The sequence below is a fragment of the Ochotona princeps genome, chromosome 1 (genome assembly GCF_030435755.1).
Source record: "Ochotona princeps isolate mOchPri1 chromosome 1, mOchPri1.hap1, whole genome shotgun sequence".
Classification (NCBI taxonomy): domain Eukaryota; kingdom Metazoa; phylum Chordata; class Mammalia; order Lagomorpha; family Ochotonidae; genus Ochotona; species Ochotona princeps.
Genome location: NC_080832.1, coordinates 20,763,994 through 20,781,080, shown reverse-complemented (window position 1 = coordinate 20,781,080; position 17,087 = coordinate 20,763,994). Strand labels below are relative to the sequence as shown.

At 42.7% G+C, this 17,087-nt stretch overlaps 2 protein-coding genes across 9 annotated transcripts in view; both read left to right on the top strand.

The window, feature by feature from the left end:
- PHACTR2 (phosphatase and actin regulator 2) overlaps positions 1-17,087 on the top strand; it is a 264,714-nt gene that overhangs the window by 151,879 nt on the left and 95,748 nt on the right. The window lies entirely within an intron of this gene.
- Positions 959-2,058, top strand: LOC101535114 (protein SET-like). Its single transcript, XM_012927592.2, has one exon. It carries the CDS (start codon positions 1,160-1,162, stop codon positions 2,027-2,029), a length of 870 nt encoding a protein of 289 aa, XP_012783046.2. The 5' UTR covers positions 959-1,159; the 3' UTR covers positions 2,030-2,058.

The following is a 17,087-nucleotide window of genomic DNA, read 5'->3' as shown; positions in this document are numbered from 1 at the left end:
AATGATGAAGACTTAAAACCCCAACCTCTTCTTTTTTTAGGTTTACTTTTCTTAATAATGCAAATATCATCTGTTTTGAAAGAAAGAAAATTAGGGAAAAATGTGCTGTCACCTGCCTGTCCTTTGTCCATGGCTCATTAAGTCTGATCAGTGAGTGCTGTGTCACAAAGTTTAAACTCAGATCTATTTTACCTGTAAGATTTTTCAAAACATGATACGCAGTAGACAAGACAGACTTCATTTTTTTTCCTGTTTAATGATATCACCCAAGGAGATAGCCTGAACTTAAGGTTCATGAATCAGCCTCTATTTTTAAAAAAGAAAAAAAAAAATCCCAACAGATTTTTTTTTTTTAAACTAGGGAGACTTTAATGTAATAAAGGTAACTGCTGGTCTCTGTTCTTGGGAGGAAAGATTAATATTTAATGGAGACTCCACTGATGCAAAAGTGATATTGAGGTAAAAATAGTCTTCAGAAAATAAACAGTTCTTGGTCTCCTCCCTCCCGCCAAACCCTCCCGCCCCCAAACACACACACATCTGAGGCAGAGAAAGAAAAACAAAAAGCCACAGTAACCCAGAACAGGCAAATAACCCGACTTACTAAATGTTGGTCTGACATTATCATTTATCCTTATAAACTGACCCACCATTTATTTTCATTTCAAGGGGCTGGATGTTTCTATTCATATAAACTTCTGGCAAGTGTAACACTGCAGCCCTTAATGTGAAGGAAATTTTGGTTGCCAAGGGAAAGACTGAAGTGCTATTTTGCTTAAGAATATCCTGGAAAGCGGTGCTGGTATGTGCTTGGCGAGTCTATTCCTGCACATTTGTTTTATGAGGGACCATTAAGAAGGAGAAGAGTGACACCTTCCTCACACACAAACAGCTCCTACACTGAAGTTATTTTGTGTAAGGTGTTGTGCTGGCTGTGCAAAACTCAGAGATAAAAGATAAATCATACACACACACTCTGGCTGTGAAGAAGCTTATGAAGACGTGCAGAAATCAGAGTGGAATGGAGTAGCCTGTTAGAGAACTGTGGAGACAAAACTCAGGAAGGCAGGCAGGTCCGGGATAGGCGCAAGAATTCCCTCTTCTGGTTCTCACCGCTTCCTTCCCGCTTGGCAGAGCTGCGCACGACGTGCCTTGAAACATGGCCCCCAAACGCCCAGCTTCGCTCCTGCCTAAAGCAAAGAAGCCTAGACTGGCTCCAGGCCCCAAGCTGGCAGACACAGGGGCCTCTAAGGGTCTGTCCAAGGGAGAAAAAGAACAAGAAGCAATGGAACATATTGATGAAATACAGAATGAAGTAGACACACTTTATGAGCAAGCCAGCAAGGAGATTTTGAAAGTAGAGCAGAAATATAACAAACTCCACCAACCATTCTTTCAGAAGAGGTCAGAACTAATTGCCAAAATCCCCCATTTTTGGGTAACAACATTTGTCAAGCATCCACGAGTATCTCTACAGCTTGGAGAGGAGGATGAAGAGGTGCTGCGTTATCTGACCAGAGTCGAAGTGACAGAGTTTGAAGAGATTTTATCAGGTTACAGAATAGATTTTTATTTTGATGAAAATCCCTACTTTAAAAATAAAGTTCTCTCCAAGGAATTTCATGTGAATGAGAGTGGGAGTCCATCCTCAAAGTCCACTGAGATCAAATGGAAATCCAGAAAGGACTTGAGAAAACGGTCAAGTCCAACACAGAACAAAGCCAGCAGGAAGAGACAACGCAAGGAGCCCGAGAGCTTCTTCACCTGGTTCAGCGACCACTCGGACCCCGGTGCTGCTGCGCTGGGCCAGGTCATCAAGGACGACATCTGGCCGAACCCACTGCGGTACTACTTGGCTCCAGAAATGGACCATGAGGAAGGGGAAGGAGAAGAGGGAGAAGAAGAAGATGATAATGATGATGAAGGATTGAAAGACATTGATGAAGAAGGGGATGAGCTTGAAGGTGAGGAAGATGAAGATGAGCATGAAGGTGAAGAAGGAGAGGTGGATGAAGGAGCTGATGACTAATAGCACTGATTGATTCCAGTTTCTTTCCAGTTTTTCTCCAGTCCCTTGCTGTCTTCTTATTTTTATCTTCTTCCCCTCCTGTGCTCACTCTGTCTCCTTGTTTCTGAGGTCTCTTTTCTTTACACCATGGTTCTCACCTTATTGTGGGGAAAATACCTTAAATGGAATACAAAGGGAAAATAATCTCTTACTCCTTGCTGTTTCGAATTTGTTTTCACTCCTCCTTGTCTCGACAAACTGCTTGGAATTAACACCAATGTGCTCTATAAGAAAAAGAAACCACTTGCTCCCTTGGCTGGTTGGGAGCTGGCGGCTGCTAGGCCTCTGTGCAGTTGGGCATAGAATTCTAGCTTTTCCCTCCTTTCTCTGTATGTTGGGCTCCAAGATTATACTGTGTCTCTATGTGAATATGGACAGTTAGCATTTACTAATGTGTGTCTGTCTATTGTCTCTTGTTTAAAAAAGGAAAAAAAAACTTAAAAATAATGGAGTCTTAGAAGGTCAGAAAAGGGTGGGTTTGAGATGTTTGGGTGGGTCCTGTGGGCAGCCTGACAACATGGTTTCTCCTTTGGCATGTTTAACAGGCTTCCTTGCAATCTAAGATCGCACTTAAAAAAATAACCTCTCCTAATGATGACTGGAGCCGTGCCACTCTATGGGAGAATCAGCAGAACCTATAGGATCTTATTTGGAATTGACATTCTCTATTGTAATTTGGTTCCTGTTTATTTTTAAATTTTCTTTTCATTTCACTGGAAGAGAAAAGGTGATGCTCAATTTTTAAATGTTACAAGTGTACAAGTTGCTTTATTATAATAAAACTATATATAACCACACACACAGATACACATATACACACAAGAATTCAGGCCCTGAGAAGCAAGGTAATACTTAAAGATACAGGTAGTGGGAAACCCTGAAGAGGTTTGTTATCATGCCAGAGAAGTGATTATTGTTTTTGCTTCATTGGGATGAATGTGCCTGCCACATGCAACAGAGGATTCTCTGGAGTTAGTACAGTTGGGACCAGGAGGTCAACTGTAATGAGTCTTCAGGTGAAATGGGGCAGGGAGAGGTCAGGATGCTAGAGAAATAGCAGTGGAGTGTCTCCCAGATTGGTGCCCTTGACTTTAACTTCTCTGCACTCCAAAGCCCTGGTGCACAACTACATGTGAACTTCATGGGCATCTTAGAGGTTATGTATAAGCAGAGGGCTTGATTTTTGTTCTCCAAATTAGTTCTTCTCTTGACTTTATTATTTGGTTGGAGAGAAAAGAGTGTGGGGGAGAGATTTCTCCCATTAACTGGTTTACTCTCCAAATGTCTTAGAGCAACTGGGTTGGGCCAGGTTATAACTGGGAGCTGGGAACTTGACGTAGGACTCTCACAGGCTTAGGAACCCAATTACCAGAGCCATCACCTGTGACCTCTCCCAAGGTTGTTCATAGCCAGCAGCTGGAATCAGGAACAGAACTGGGATTTGAAACCAGCAACTCTGATGTGAGGTGTAGATTCCCAAACTTTTTTCTTGTTGTTTCCTCTAAAGATTTATTTGTTTTTATGTGAAAGACAGATTTACAGAGAGAAGGAGAGACAGGGAGGAAAAGATATTTCATCTGCCATAGTGGACAGAACTGAGCTGATTCAGAGCCAGGAGCCAGGAGTCCCTTTTGGTTTTCCGACATGGGTGCAGAGGCCCACGGGCTGGAACCCTGCTCCATTGTTTTTCCTAGACCTAAAGCAGGAACTGATTGGAGGTGGAGCAGCCAGGATATGAACTGGTGGAAGATTAGCCTTTTGAGCCATGGGACCCATCCCCCAAACTCTGTCTTAATTGCAAGGGCAAATGTCCACCCCTTCTTTTTCTCCACTTTTGTATGTGATCAAGTGATACTCCCTGACCCCAGCAACTCACTTATTCTAGCCCCGTATTTGAGACGCATCCTTAGGTTTCCACTTTCCTCCACAGGGATCCATCAGCATGTCCTGTCCATCTCCCCCTCCAGAGTGTGATCTCATTCTACTCTATCTGGTTCTATTATCCCCATGCAAGCCCTGGCCATCTACTGTGTGGACACCTGTGTAGACTGTCACTGGTCCCTGCTTCTAGGTTCCTGCCCTTCTGCAATCCATTTTCTATGCAACAACTGAAGCTAATGTTTAAAACGTAAATCATGTCATTCCCTGACTGAAAACCTTCCTGTCTTCCCATCGCATTTAGATTGGAATCCAGGTGTTATGAAACGGCCCTCCAGGCTCTCCATGATCCTGCATGCCCTCCATCCCTCCCCCCTTCCACCTGCACACACACCTCAGCTCCCCCTGCTCTTGCCTCAGGTGCCAGTTTTGGTGCTCTTCCCAGAGAGGCCTGGCTCATTCCTACCTGTGAGGCATTTGCAGTTCCTGGAGCCTTCCCTGCCCACCCTGATCCACTCTTGGTTGTTCACCCCTAGTCCTAGCTCTTTCTTCATGTGCTCGTCCCTTAGCATGTCTTGCTTCTATTCATTTGTTTACTGTCTCCCTCCATTAGGACAGAAGCGTAAGCTAAGGTTCATGATCTGTGAACCTTTGTATCCACCTATTCCTAAACATATAAATGAGTGGTTTTGTTTGTCCAGGTCATATATTAATAGAGTGCTGGGAACTGACTATAAAGTTAAATAGCATCTAAGAAATGTAGAGTGCTTTAACTTGATTCTTTTTGTTTTGTTTTGTTCTTGAAATGGCTACAGGCATGGAGCAAGAAACAAAGTGGGAGACCTTCCATTCACTGGTTCATCCCCCAAGTGGCCACGAAGGGTAGGACTGAGTCAGGCCTCAGCCAGGAGCATCACGTGGGTCTCCCCTATGGACCATCTTCTGCTACTTTTCTCATACTGTTAGATCAGAAACGGAACCAGCACCCATATGGCACACTGCCATCTCCAGCCAGCCATTTTACCTCCTACGTCACTATGCTGGCCACTAAATTGGTTCTCGGAGTGGGTGGTTAGCCTCATAGGTGAGACGCCACAGCATCCCACACTGACGTATCCAGGCTTTACACTGCCCCCCTCCCCCCCACGTCATTCCTAACTCAAACTTCCTGCTGATGTAGATTCTAGGAGGCAATGAGAATGGCTGAAGAAACTGGATGTCTATCAGCCCTGGGAGAGCTACCCTGAATTCTGGGCTCTTGGCTTCAGCGCCAGCCCAGCCCTGGCCAATGCAAGCATTTTGGCCGTCAACAAGTGGAAGAGCTCTCTTTTTCTGGATCTGTCTCTATCTTTCTGCCTCTCTCTAAATAAATAAATAAATATAATTTAAATAGATTGTAGAATTTGTCTTCAGGAGCATGTTTCCATTGTTACTTATTGATTATTTGGCTTGATACATTATTCACTGACCTCACAGTGTGGAAACTTAAGACCGAGCTCTGTTTTTCATCCCACCTGCACCCCGAGTCACACATTTTGCATCCTCCCATTTCCTCACCTTTCCTGTACTTTTGACTGGCTCAAGAATTGAGGGAGCTGTCTGAAAGCCAGCAGCGGCTAAGCCCAATGCTTTTCCTTTGGTGCAGTTTGTCTTGTATCCACCCGACCTTTTTGCATGATGAGAGAACCACAGACTCATCCTCACTTCTTGCCCCAGCTTCATAAATCTCTCCACTCTTTGTTCAGACACTTGAGTTTGTGTTTCAAGTTCATCTTTGCGAAGATTCTCCATAGCCGTTGCCCTCTTTCGACGTGGCCAGCTGTTGCCGTGGGCCTCCCACACTGTGCCCTGGGGATTCCTTCCACCTTGCTCTCGTGCTGGCTCCCTTGATTCCTGGATCCTGTGACTTTTTCTCTCCACTCCTCCTGAATTTATTCCTTTATTTTGGCAGAGCACACAAGGAGTTTCTTGAGTACAGCTCATAGGGCATATAGTTTTTTGAGTCCTTGTATTAGAAAGTATCTTTCTTCTGGCTTCATGCTTGGTTGATAGTTTGGCTGGACCTTAAGGTAGCGAAACAAATTTGCTGTAATAAGCACAAACACCCACCATCACTTATAATGAATCATGATTACCATTTTCCCCTTCTGCAGAAGATTTATTTTTTTTTCTCTTTAGCAAATAGCTTTTAATTCATTTCCAAAGACTATTTTGGATGATTTTCACATTTTGACCTGGCTTGTTGCAATGGTCTGGAAAAAAAAAAAACCACATTTTTGAAAATTTAAACGTTTTATGGGTAAGTAGACTAATTTAAAAATATGTCAACTGAGATAATCATGTGCTGACATTTTAAAAAATATTCATATTGAATGTCTGAGTAGAATAATTACTGTGATTCTGTTTTTGTGTATGTTTTTATTTGAAAGATGTGCCGTATTTATAGGACACTGACTGTGTCTCAATCCTAGCTGTTACAAAGTGAATGTTGACATTTTACAACCTCACTCAGTTGTGAAAATTACCTAGTGTGCTTAGCAAAAGTATGAGGGTACTTCAAAATGTGGAAAAATGGAATTAAGGGGTAAATTAATTGGGGTGCCACAGTTATTTAAAATCCATGCATTGTGTTTTTAGAATATGTACTTCCTATGAACTTTTTGAGATTCCCTTATCCTAATCAGTGTGTTACATATTCCTCCTGATCAGCAAAATTAGAATATTTTGGAGAGAAACCTCGGAATCTGTGTTTTACAACAAGCATTCCAAAAGTCTCTTCATGTGAGAAAATGTCTTAGGGAAATTAAATTCTAGATGAACAGTATTTGAAAGGTGGCATCCCATGAAAATTTCTCTTCTCTGATAATATGTTCCTTTCTCTTTACTTGAGGTAAAAATTACGATGTCCAGTTCAGTGGGTGTGTTGTTCCATTCCCAATACCGTGTTGAATTGAGCCATTCGTATTGACTGTTCGTGAACACATATCCCCATGAGCAAGTACAAGTTTAAGACCCCAGTCGACTCCCATTGCCGTAAAACATTTTGTTCTTATGTCTATTTTGTTAATAGTACAAACGGGAAAATAATTCATTTTTCACAATTACTAAGTTTGAACTAAATATAGTTAAATGCAAAGAGAAAGAAGTTTTCAGCAGAATGGTAATTACTGCTTAAGGAGAGGCCTCTGAATTTCAACATGGGGCCTTTTCAGGAAAACCCCATGCGAACTGTGTGTGGTGGGGCTGCCAATTATGCCACTGCAGAAGCAGAGTCAAAGAACAGGGCACCAGATGAAAACAGGTGTTTAATAGCGAGTGGGAGGAACTGCAGGGAGGGTTGTTGTAAACTACATGCTGGAAAGGAGGCTGAGCACTTGTGGCAATGTGGGCAGGAAATTCTGAAGACTCCAAAATGCAGCAATCTTTTATTTTAAAATCCTTTTCACGTGGGCCTTGTTGGCTTTTTTATTTTCACCTGTGTTTGCACTTTGGGGGGTGCCTTTCCTTCAGGTTCTGGACCTATTTGCAGGACATTGTGCCTGGTGTGAAGTAAATTTCATTCGGTCTTAATTGCCATCCCCTCCTGGCATTTTCTGCAGGGTTTTGGAGCCCCCAATCTCTGCAGTCTTGCCTTGCCTGGCTCCTTCTTGTAAACAAGGGATTCTGATGGCAGTGGAGGAGCTATGGGATTCTTCAGGGTTGTAATGACCAATTTCATCTAGGAAGGGGACTTTTGTTTTTCACCATGTGTCCTGCTTCTGTCAAGTTAACTCGGACTGACCTGCCAACCTGTCCAGCCCCTGCCCGGCGGGTGGGGGTGGAAAATTGAAGTGGACGAGTTCACTGAACTCTGGCCGGGTGTTGCTGGTGCCCGGATGAGGCTGCTCCATTTTCCTTAACGGCGTCTGAGGTGGAATTGTATACATATGTGCACAACCAGCACTCTGTTGCTTGGAAAGTCCTCGCCTGCCAATGTTTGAAAGCAAATATGAAAAGAATAAAATCAAACAGGAGATTTAAAACAGCATTTAGAGCTATGTATGCTTTTGAAAAACTGAATCCCTTCAGTCATCCAACCACAGAATGTCAGAAAACACGTATACCTCATTTTCCAAACAAGGATGTTTTCATTTCTGAAGCCGTTTGAAGTCCTCCTAGCAGAAAGGCTGTGAAGAATCTTTCTTTCTCCCCTCTTTCAAGTGGGCTTGGGTGGGAGTGGGTTTGAAAACTGTGACATTTTCATCCTCCCTGGAACATATTAATAAATAACCCTGCAGATAATAGTCCATGGACTGGTCAGTGAAGGTAGTCTCCCCAGCACCTCGTGAGGTGGCCTTGACCCCTCTGAGGGAGCCAGTCTGAGATCCAATGGTTCTGCTGTGGGGCCCCCCTTTAGGGCCGGCTCGCCCCTTTCCCGCACGTCCTCACGAGGTCCTTCCTCTGTGCACTGCATCTGTGTTCGTATTTCTCCTTCTGATAAACACAGCAGTTGCACCGGGTTAAGGCCCACCTTTTTGATGTCACTTTATCCTCGTTACGATTTTTTAAAACCCTATATTCAAACACCATCATATGCTGAAGTACCAGGCATTAGGACATCAACACAAATATCTGAAGGAGGAGGACACACACGATCCAACCCATAGTGATATTCTCTAGCCCGGTATGCACAGGGCACAGTGCTGACAAACAGCAGTTAAGGCAACCAGATGTTCTGTACATAGCAGTTACGTAAGTGGATGTGTTAAAGGTAATTTTACTTCACCAAAAAAAAAAAAATTTTTTTTTAAATTTCAGAGGACAAGAGTTGTGGCCCTGTAGGTTAAGCCTCCGCCTATAATGCCAGCATCCCAGTCCAGCTCCCTCCTAACGCAACTAGGAAAACAGCAGCAAACAACCAATGTGTTTGGGCTCCTGGCATCCACATGGGAGCTGTGGGTAGAATTCCAAGCTTCTGGCTTTGGCCTGGTTCAATCCTGGCCTTTGCAGCCATTTTGGGAATGAACCAGCAAATGGTTCGTTCGTTCTGTCTCTCACTCTGTCTTTTCCTCTATCTCTGTAACTGCCTTTCAAATAAATAAATCTTCACATTAAAAAAATGTTTCATTTGAAAGTCAGAGACATCTTCCACTTGTTAATTCACTCTTCAAATGTTTGCAACAGCCAGGACTGGGCCTGGCCAAACCCTGGAGCCTGGAATGCGATCCAGGTCCCTCCTGTGGGTGGCGGGTATCCAAGTCCTTGAACCGTTATCTGCCACCTCCCTGGCACACGGGAAGCTGGAATGAAGAGCAAGCTGGAACTCAAGTCCAGCACTCTGATATAGGCTACAGGTGTCCCAAGGGCTACCCACTGTGCCAAGTGTGTGTCCTGATTTTCAGCAATGAGAATTAACCGGTGTCACCAGGCAGTGTCACGTAAGTGAAGTGCAAGAGCTAAACAGTATGTGCGCTAAAACCAGAACATGGTAATATAAAAATTGTGTTTCTCCCATATTGGGTAAGAAACAATTACCAGGATATTGTGACTGGGGCAAACTGATAGAGCAATGCTGAGACAAAAAATTTAAATGCCAATCAAAGTTCTAATCGCAGCATGATCGGTTTTACAATCTGCCTTGTGGTCGCTGGGTGTGCAGTGTGCTATTTAGAGACAAGTTTTGTTCCCAGATGTCGCTTCATATCTATTTTTCCTTCTCTGTGTTTGGTTTTTCCTGCTCTGTGTGCTTTAATTGTCTCAAGTGTGCTTGATCCCCAGCAGAGGGACATGTCTCTTCACAAAGAACTGCTAAAATAAGAAAGAAAATGAATAGGGACGCTGGAGAGAGATGGTGTTTAAACACCTGTCAAAGCAAAGCCAGAGTGAGAATGCTTTTCCGGAGAATAGAGCAGCCTCATTGAGACAGGTTGGCAATTCACAGGTGATTCATGTGTGACTAACTGCATTTGTATGCTAGCTGGCACACAGTGTAAAGCACTGTTGAGGCTTTCAATGCTGGCTTCTCCCATCTCTTAAATTTCCTGCAAGCTGTTACCTTGGTTGGACATTCTGGGTAGACTACTTAGTACCTTGTCGCTAGACAGGAAGATAGGGCTCAAAAGCACAGCCACCTCCTTGAAGGTCACGTTTCCTGGATTTACATGGAACAGACCTCTGCAGTGTTTAAGCATTTGAGTTAGATCTGGGTGTACTGCAATCTAACATTCTTAGATCCTTTTGTAAAATAATTTAAAGCTCTCCAGAAACTTTAGGAATTATTTCAGCTTATAGACATCTCTTGGACCAGGCGTTGCCTAGATGGACGTTTGACCTTGAAATGGCTGCGTTTCAACATTGTCCCAAAACGCTGCATCCAAAACCCAACTCATCTGGGCCCTGGTCTGAATCCAGAGAATGATAGGGCGGACATGGGAGCGGGAGTGTGCAGAAACCCTTAGCCAAATCTCCACACCCATTAGTTACGACTTTGTCATTTTGGTCTTTAAGGCATTTTTCAGATTAGGATATGCTGAACATTCAATCTAAAGAGGGTTATAAGTCACAGAATGTTGGTGTTCTTCCAAGTAAGAACACTTCACTTGGATCCAAGTCCCTGCTTTAGATTCAAGACTTAATATCCTAAAGCCTAAAAGGGAATTCTTGTACATACAAGGGGAATGACTATAAGGACTTCATAAATAATTCCTGTGGTTCTGCAGTAGAAGCACAATCTTGTTTTTGTTGCTGGATATTCCAGGCCTGGGGGTGAAAAGTTCCTCATAGGCCTTAAGGAAAGAAGACTGAAGACTAAGTCGCTTTAATGGTGACCTTTTTGAACCATCCAGCAGATGAAGGTTTTCATAGTGAAGACTCTTTCAGGTCTTGGTTATTGGTGGTGAGTGTCAAGGTCATCTCAAAGTCCCCAGCGTTAGTGGGATCATGAAAAGGAACTTTCTCTCTCTCTTGAAATTTTTGACTTCAGGTGTATTTGGAAATGAGAGTAAGAGGTAAGTTACTGTGTTTGGCAGATCTAGCAAGGCGTTTTGTAGTCCAGGTTTCTCAAAAACAAGAACAACAATGACTGGTATCCAACCAGCTGTAGGCAGTTCCTAATCAGATATTTGACGTTTTCTCCAACGTGTTGTCTTAACCAAGGTAGCAACAATATTTTGAATAAGATAATTTATATTTTGTTTTACTTAAAAAAACTTTTATATAGGTACTAGTATAGAATGCAGCAAGCTTCCAGCAAAACCTCCAAACCAAATCCAATTCTTAATTATTCCTTTCCTATTTTTGAAGGTGACATCCATCAACCTTCATTCCTTAATCCAGGGAGTTTTTGTTAGGAAGGGCAGGCAAACTCCTTTTCAGGCCAGTTGATCACAGCAGCTCCCAGCAATTATTTCAAGACCAGTGGCAAATACAGTTATATAATTTGAGTGGGTATACAGGACTCTATTTTAGGAGGTATTTTGGTTTTCCTGGAAACCTCTGGAAAACCAGAAAAATATTTTTTCAGAGAAATTTTGTGGCTTCCATTCTCGATAAATAATCTGCACGCTATTTTTATTTTCTAAAACCCCTTTTTCTGTGGCTGCTTCTACTCACTTAAATGTATTATCTCAGTGAATCCTAGTCATAACTGAAATGGTGAGTAAGTTGTAGGACCCCATTCTTCTGACCCTCTCCAAAAGGCTGAATTACTTGCAAAGGTGAACTGCAAGCCTGTGGAGGAACGGATATTCAAAAGGAAGGTGGCTTGGTCCACTCAGCCCATGTTCTTCTCTGCAGTCCTCACAGGTCTGTGTTTATGTTTCAAATGTCTACTTCTTTTTAATTCATACAGAGTCCTACAGGAATGCTAAATAGCTAGAGAATGTGAAAGAAAAAAATACAAGCCAATTTCTTCCTACAAATGGATGTTTTAGAATGGTGGTACATGAGTTTAAGCCATCTCTCTGTATATGCTCCCTTTAGGAAACTGATGCGAAGGGAGATACTCAATTCTCAGTTGACGTGTGACAGAGGAGAGCTGTTGCACCTGCTCAGATGGGAATAAACACTGGTTGTCGGTTGCCAGTCATTATACAGCCAGGTATTGGCCACCACAACCTTGGGCTACTCCACAAAGCGTATCATTCCTTCCATTTTCTGGTGCATTTAATTAAATGAAAGTCTAACATACTGAGACATCATCAAACATCTGTATTACCACTATAATATCAAAGGATTCAATTTCAGATTGGCAATACACTTTTATAGTTTTGTAATGACTTCAAAAGTTTCTGAGATTCAGTTTCTCATGTGTGATGCCTAACAAGAATGGACTTTTTAAAAGAGACCAAATTTTGTCCCCGTTTAGTTAATTTGCCTTTTCCAGTTTCTTTTTCATGGAACTAAATTGTCTTCCTGATGTCTCCAGTAAGATAAAAGATGGTAAAGATGAGAAAAATCTACATGCTTCATTGGTGTGTTTAGAGAAAGAAGAAAGAAATGACAGTAGGGTTTAGGTAGTAAAGAAACTCTTGAAAAAATTAATTTTCACCACTCATCACCTTGGGAAAATAAAGACTTCTTAAAAGATGATTCCACATGCATCGTTCCAGCTGTTGTTCACTGCTTTGGCCTTGATGAGTGGTCTTTCAGTTTCGTCTTAAGAAGCAACTGCCCACCTGAAATGTGTGTCAGAAATGTCTGTGTCATCCTGTGCGTGTCAGTCATCCTTACTGCTGCTTTTGATAGTACCCCAGTTTCAGACACTAGTATTTGTTACATTAGCTTGCAAACTATTTGGAATTCTGTAAGAAGGCACTTTTGCAAACAATTTCCTCTGTGTGAAAAAATCCAAAGACCAGTTCAAATAAACCATAACCTAGTCAGGCCAAGGATTGCTGCACATTACTCCATGGCTTAATTATTTGTCCTGCAACTATTGGTGAAGGGTAGGGCTTTTGTGACCTAGGTGCAGTATGGGGGCATGAGCACGAATGAAGCCACATTTGTCCTCAGAGACTACACTTGATGTTGGCCAAAAGGCCGAGGGGCAATGTCCTTAGAGACTACTAATTCTAGGGCAACAATGATGATGTTTTCCATGTACTTGAAGAGGCAGTCTTTCTCATTTGTATTCACTAACCATGATAATTGAAAGTTTCTTTTATGATTTCTGGAGAAATGGTAAATTGCAGAAAGCTATTTCTGAATTTTCCTGCAGAGTTTTTCATTCCTTCAGGCCGGTACTGAAAATCTGAATAAAAAATAATATTGGAAAAGAATTTAGAATAAGTTAGTTGACTGGATGGTGCCCTGACTGGATTCAGCAGCTTTGCCACATGGTGTTGTCCCCAGGCTGCTACAACTCATTTTCTGGAATGCTTGCTTGACACACATGGCATTTGAAAAAAAGAAACCAAAACACAACATCGTGCAAGTGGGATATCCTTGTTGGCCCTATTGGAGAGAATAGGAAGTAGTGTCATTATTATAAAATTACATAAAAGAAGAAAAAAAAAGCTCGTTTCTCTTTCTGGAGAATTAGTTGTACAAACCAAGAAATGCTCATCTTTTGCTTTGCAGTAACTTTTAGATGGTTTCTTGTTGAATTTAGAACAGGTGTTTCTACCTTTTAGGCAATGTCAGGAAACCAGGCTGAACCTCTGTAGTCCTCAAGTGACGTCACCCCACATTTTAATTCTTAATTTAAAGATCACACCATGTAATGCCTGACGTGAGAACTAATGCTCAGCTGCCACTGTGAGATCCTAAAAAGGCGATCATACTCCGTGCTGTCATCACACACTTTGAAGCCATGTTGGGATGGAGTGTTTTTTTTTTTTTTTAGGGAAAAGAAGTTTTGCTTATTTGAAAGGCAGTGTGACATAGGCGTAGAGACAGAGGGCTTTCCACCTGCTGGTTGCGCTGCAAATGGTTACAATAGCTGGGGGAAGAGTCAGGCAGAAGCCAGGAGCTCTTTCCTGATCTCCCATGGGTGTGGCAGGGACTCAGATACTTGGAGCCAGTAACTACTGCTTCCCAGGCCTATTTGGCAGAAGCTGGATTGGAAATTGACTGGCTGGAACTTGAACCAGGCCCTATGATAGGGGATACAGGCGTCACCAACAGCCGATTAATTGGTTGAGGTCACAGTATTGGTGGCTTCCAGAGATGATTCTTGACTAATGTTAACCTCTCATTCATGCTGACTGTAAGCCTACCAGGGTAAAGACTCAATCCATTTTTGCTCACCCTTATAGATCTTCCTCTTAATGGTTGTTTAATAAATAAATTGTAGATGAATGTCTCCAAATGATGGTAAGCCATTTTTCTGTATCATCACCTTCCTCTTTTGAAATGATTTATTTTACTTGTCAGAGAGGCAGAATGACTGAGAGGGAGATATAGAGACAGAAGAGATCTTCCTCCTGTGGATTCATTCCACCAAGACAATATCCAAGGCTGAGCCAGGCCAAAGCCAGGAGGATGGACCTCAATCCAAGTCTCGCATGAATGACAGTGGCCATAGCCTTTGGCCCATCTTCCACTGCTTTCCCAAGCACATTGGCAGGGAACAGGATTGCAAGCAGAGCAGCCAGGATTCCTACTAGCACTCAGATATGGGATGACAGAGTTGCAGACAAAGGCTTAACCCATTGTACCAAAACAACGATACTACATCCTCATCCTTGTTTGCCCTTCTTACCTTTCTTAGTTTGTCTAGATCTCAGCTGTACTTGGAAAACTAGCTGCTTTAATGGAAGCTATGTTTTCCTCTATTCCTCCTAGCATGGGCAGGACTGGCATTCTGTCAGCTCCCCAGTGCTGTTTCCCACCTGCTTTGTTCCAGTTTTGTGCCCAGCCCCCTTAGAAGCACATACCAGCTTGTTGAGTGCTCGTGTCTTCACCACTGCCATCGCCCAGCTTCTTGCTCACCTACTCAGTCGCCAGATGACATTCAGGCTTGCCCTGACCACTGCATGTTTTGCTGGTACCCAGTGAGGACTTGAGGCCCCATGTGGTTGCCATACTACTTGGTCTGACCTCCTTCCTGGTGTAATTCTATAGCCCTTCTTGCCTACATCTTCAACTTTCCCCTCCCTGCAGGCTCATTATCCTCAGCCCTAAAGCATGCCTGCGTGTCCTTCCCATTTTGTGAATTTAAGACAAGCAGCTAACAAAACCTTTTCCTTTACTTGCTCATTCTCAGTGCCAAAAAGTTCAAGGTTTTTTGTTGCGCAAAACCCATTTGCTCCTGAGTGTAATCCGTCTCTCAAGAGTTCCCTCTGGCCCTGCACAGCTGCTTTTGTTTGGAAGACTGCACCAAATAAACTTGAATCCAGCTTCTTGCTAGTGTGCCAGTAATGTGTTTCTGACTGTTTGTTGGATATCTTTCCTTGAATGTCCTGCCAACACCTGAAGTTCATGGTGTCTAAACTAAAGGTCTATCCTTCAAGTCTTCTCTTGACGTGTCATGATGGCCTTGCAGAGTACTCCACAACTTCTCTCTTTTTAAAAGAAAATCCTGTTTTATGTATTTATTTGAATGGCAAAGCCACACACACACACACACACACACACACACACACACACACACAACCATATAGATACACACATATCGAGAGAAAGAAATTCACTGATTGACTCCTCAAATGGTTGTTACAGCCAGGGCTGGGCCAGTCTGAAGCCAGGAGCCAGGAACTCCACTCCAGTCTCCCTCATGGGTGGTAGGGGCCCAAGAACATGAGCTATCATCCCAGGCATGTCAGCAGGGAGCTGGATTTGAAGTGAAGTACCTGGAGCTCCAACCAGCTCTCTGATATGGCAATATGGGTTTCCCAAGAGCAGTTTAACCTGTTGCTTGAAACTTGCATCCTTTTTTTCTTCCTCTGCAGTGTCCTCAGTTGTATCCGTGTCTTCCATCATTTGTATCCGTGTCTTCCATCATTTGTCACTGCTTCTCTCCATGTACAAATCCCTGCCTTATTGCAGTCACCTCTTAATTGAAAGATAAAGCTACAAAGCTCAGTTTCTTGGGAACGCTTCTCTGACTGACATAAATCCAACTCAGTGGGTTTGTCTGCCAGAATCCTGTATTCTGTTGTGTGTGAAATCTACATCTCTGCCTTGGGGTAATGGTTTAGAATCCTATGGGTGGCGACCCATCGCTCCACTGAGGCCAGGCTTAGGGACTTGGTGTGACTGCTGGATGTACAGATAGGGTGAGTCACATTAAGTACAGATCTCAGGGCTCTTGTTTCTCCACCAGCATTTAAACTTAAAGCTCTTGCTTGCAGATTCTGTGTGTTATTTTAATACTGTTTCTGTTACTGTTCTCCTCTGTGGTGCATTTTTCACAATTCTGTCTAAAGCAAAACTTAGTCACTTACTTAAAAATATTTTCTTGAATTTTGTTTTGCAGTTTATATGTAAGACCTGCCAGTTTCTCCCCTCAAATTTCAACTCCCCGTGTATGCTGAGCATAAACAGGGCGATCATTATTCTAACATGGAGGAGGTTAAGTTCTCTCTCACTTGACTTATTGTCCACCAGGGAGATGTAGACTCCTTCTCTCAATCACAGCACACACTCCACATACCGTGAGCTGCTCCCACTGTGAACCCCAGGAGTTGCTGTGGGAGATGACTAGCATCTAAGAGGACCAAGGTGGGAATTTGGTTTCTGTTTTGTTTTTCTTCCCTGTAGCAAACTTATTATTATTCTAAGCCAAACCATCCTATGAGTTCAGGGAGAGCAGTCTTTGCTTATGGTGATAACAGTGGTATTCCAAACTTAAGATGAATTTATTTACATTAAAAGTGATTTTCCATTTGTGAGATGACCCTTCACTTACCCATCCAGAATTTCCTTAAACCTCAAACTTGAGCTCCCCATTTCATCTGTTAAATATCCTGTAGCAAGTCTAGGGACTGTTGTTCCCTGAATCAGGATGTCATCCAGCTGCACAAACATGCTCCTTCTTCAGGCCTGTTGGCTGCAAGTTTAAACTCTGGAATTCTCTTAGTGCTCGCGAGGCAGATGGAAGTCTTTAGTAGCTTTTCTCTTTGGGAGTTTAAAAATAATGGCAGCCTGTTTTAGAAGAACGAGTTTAAAAACTGATAGTATCAATCTTCTAAAATTAATGTTACACTAAATAAGGAGTCTG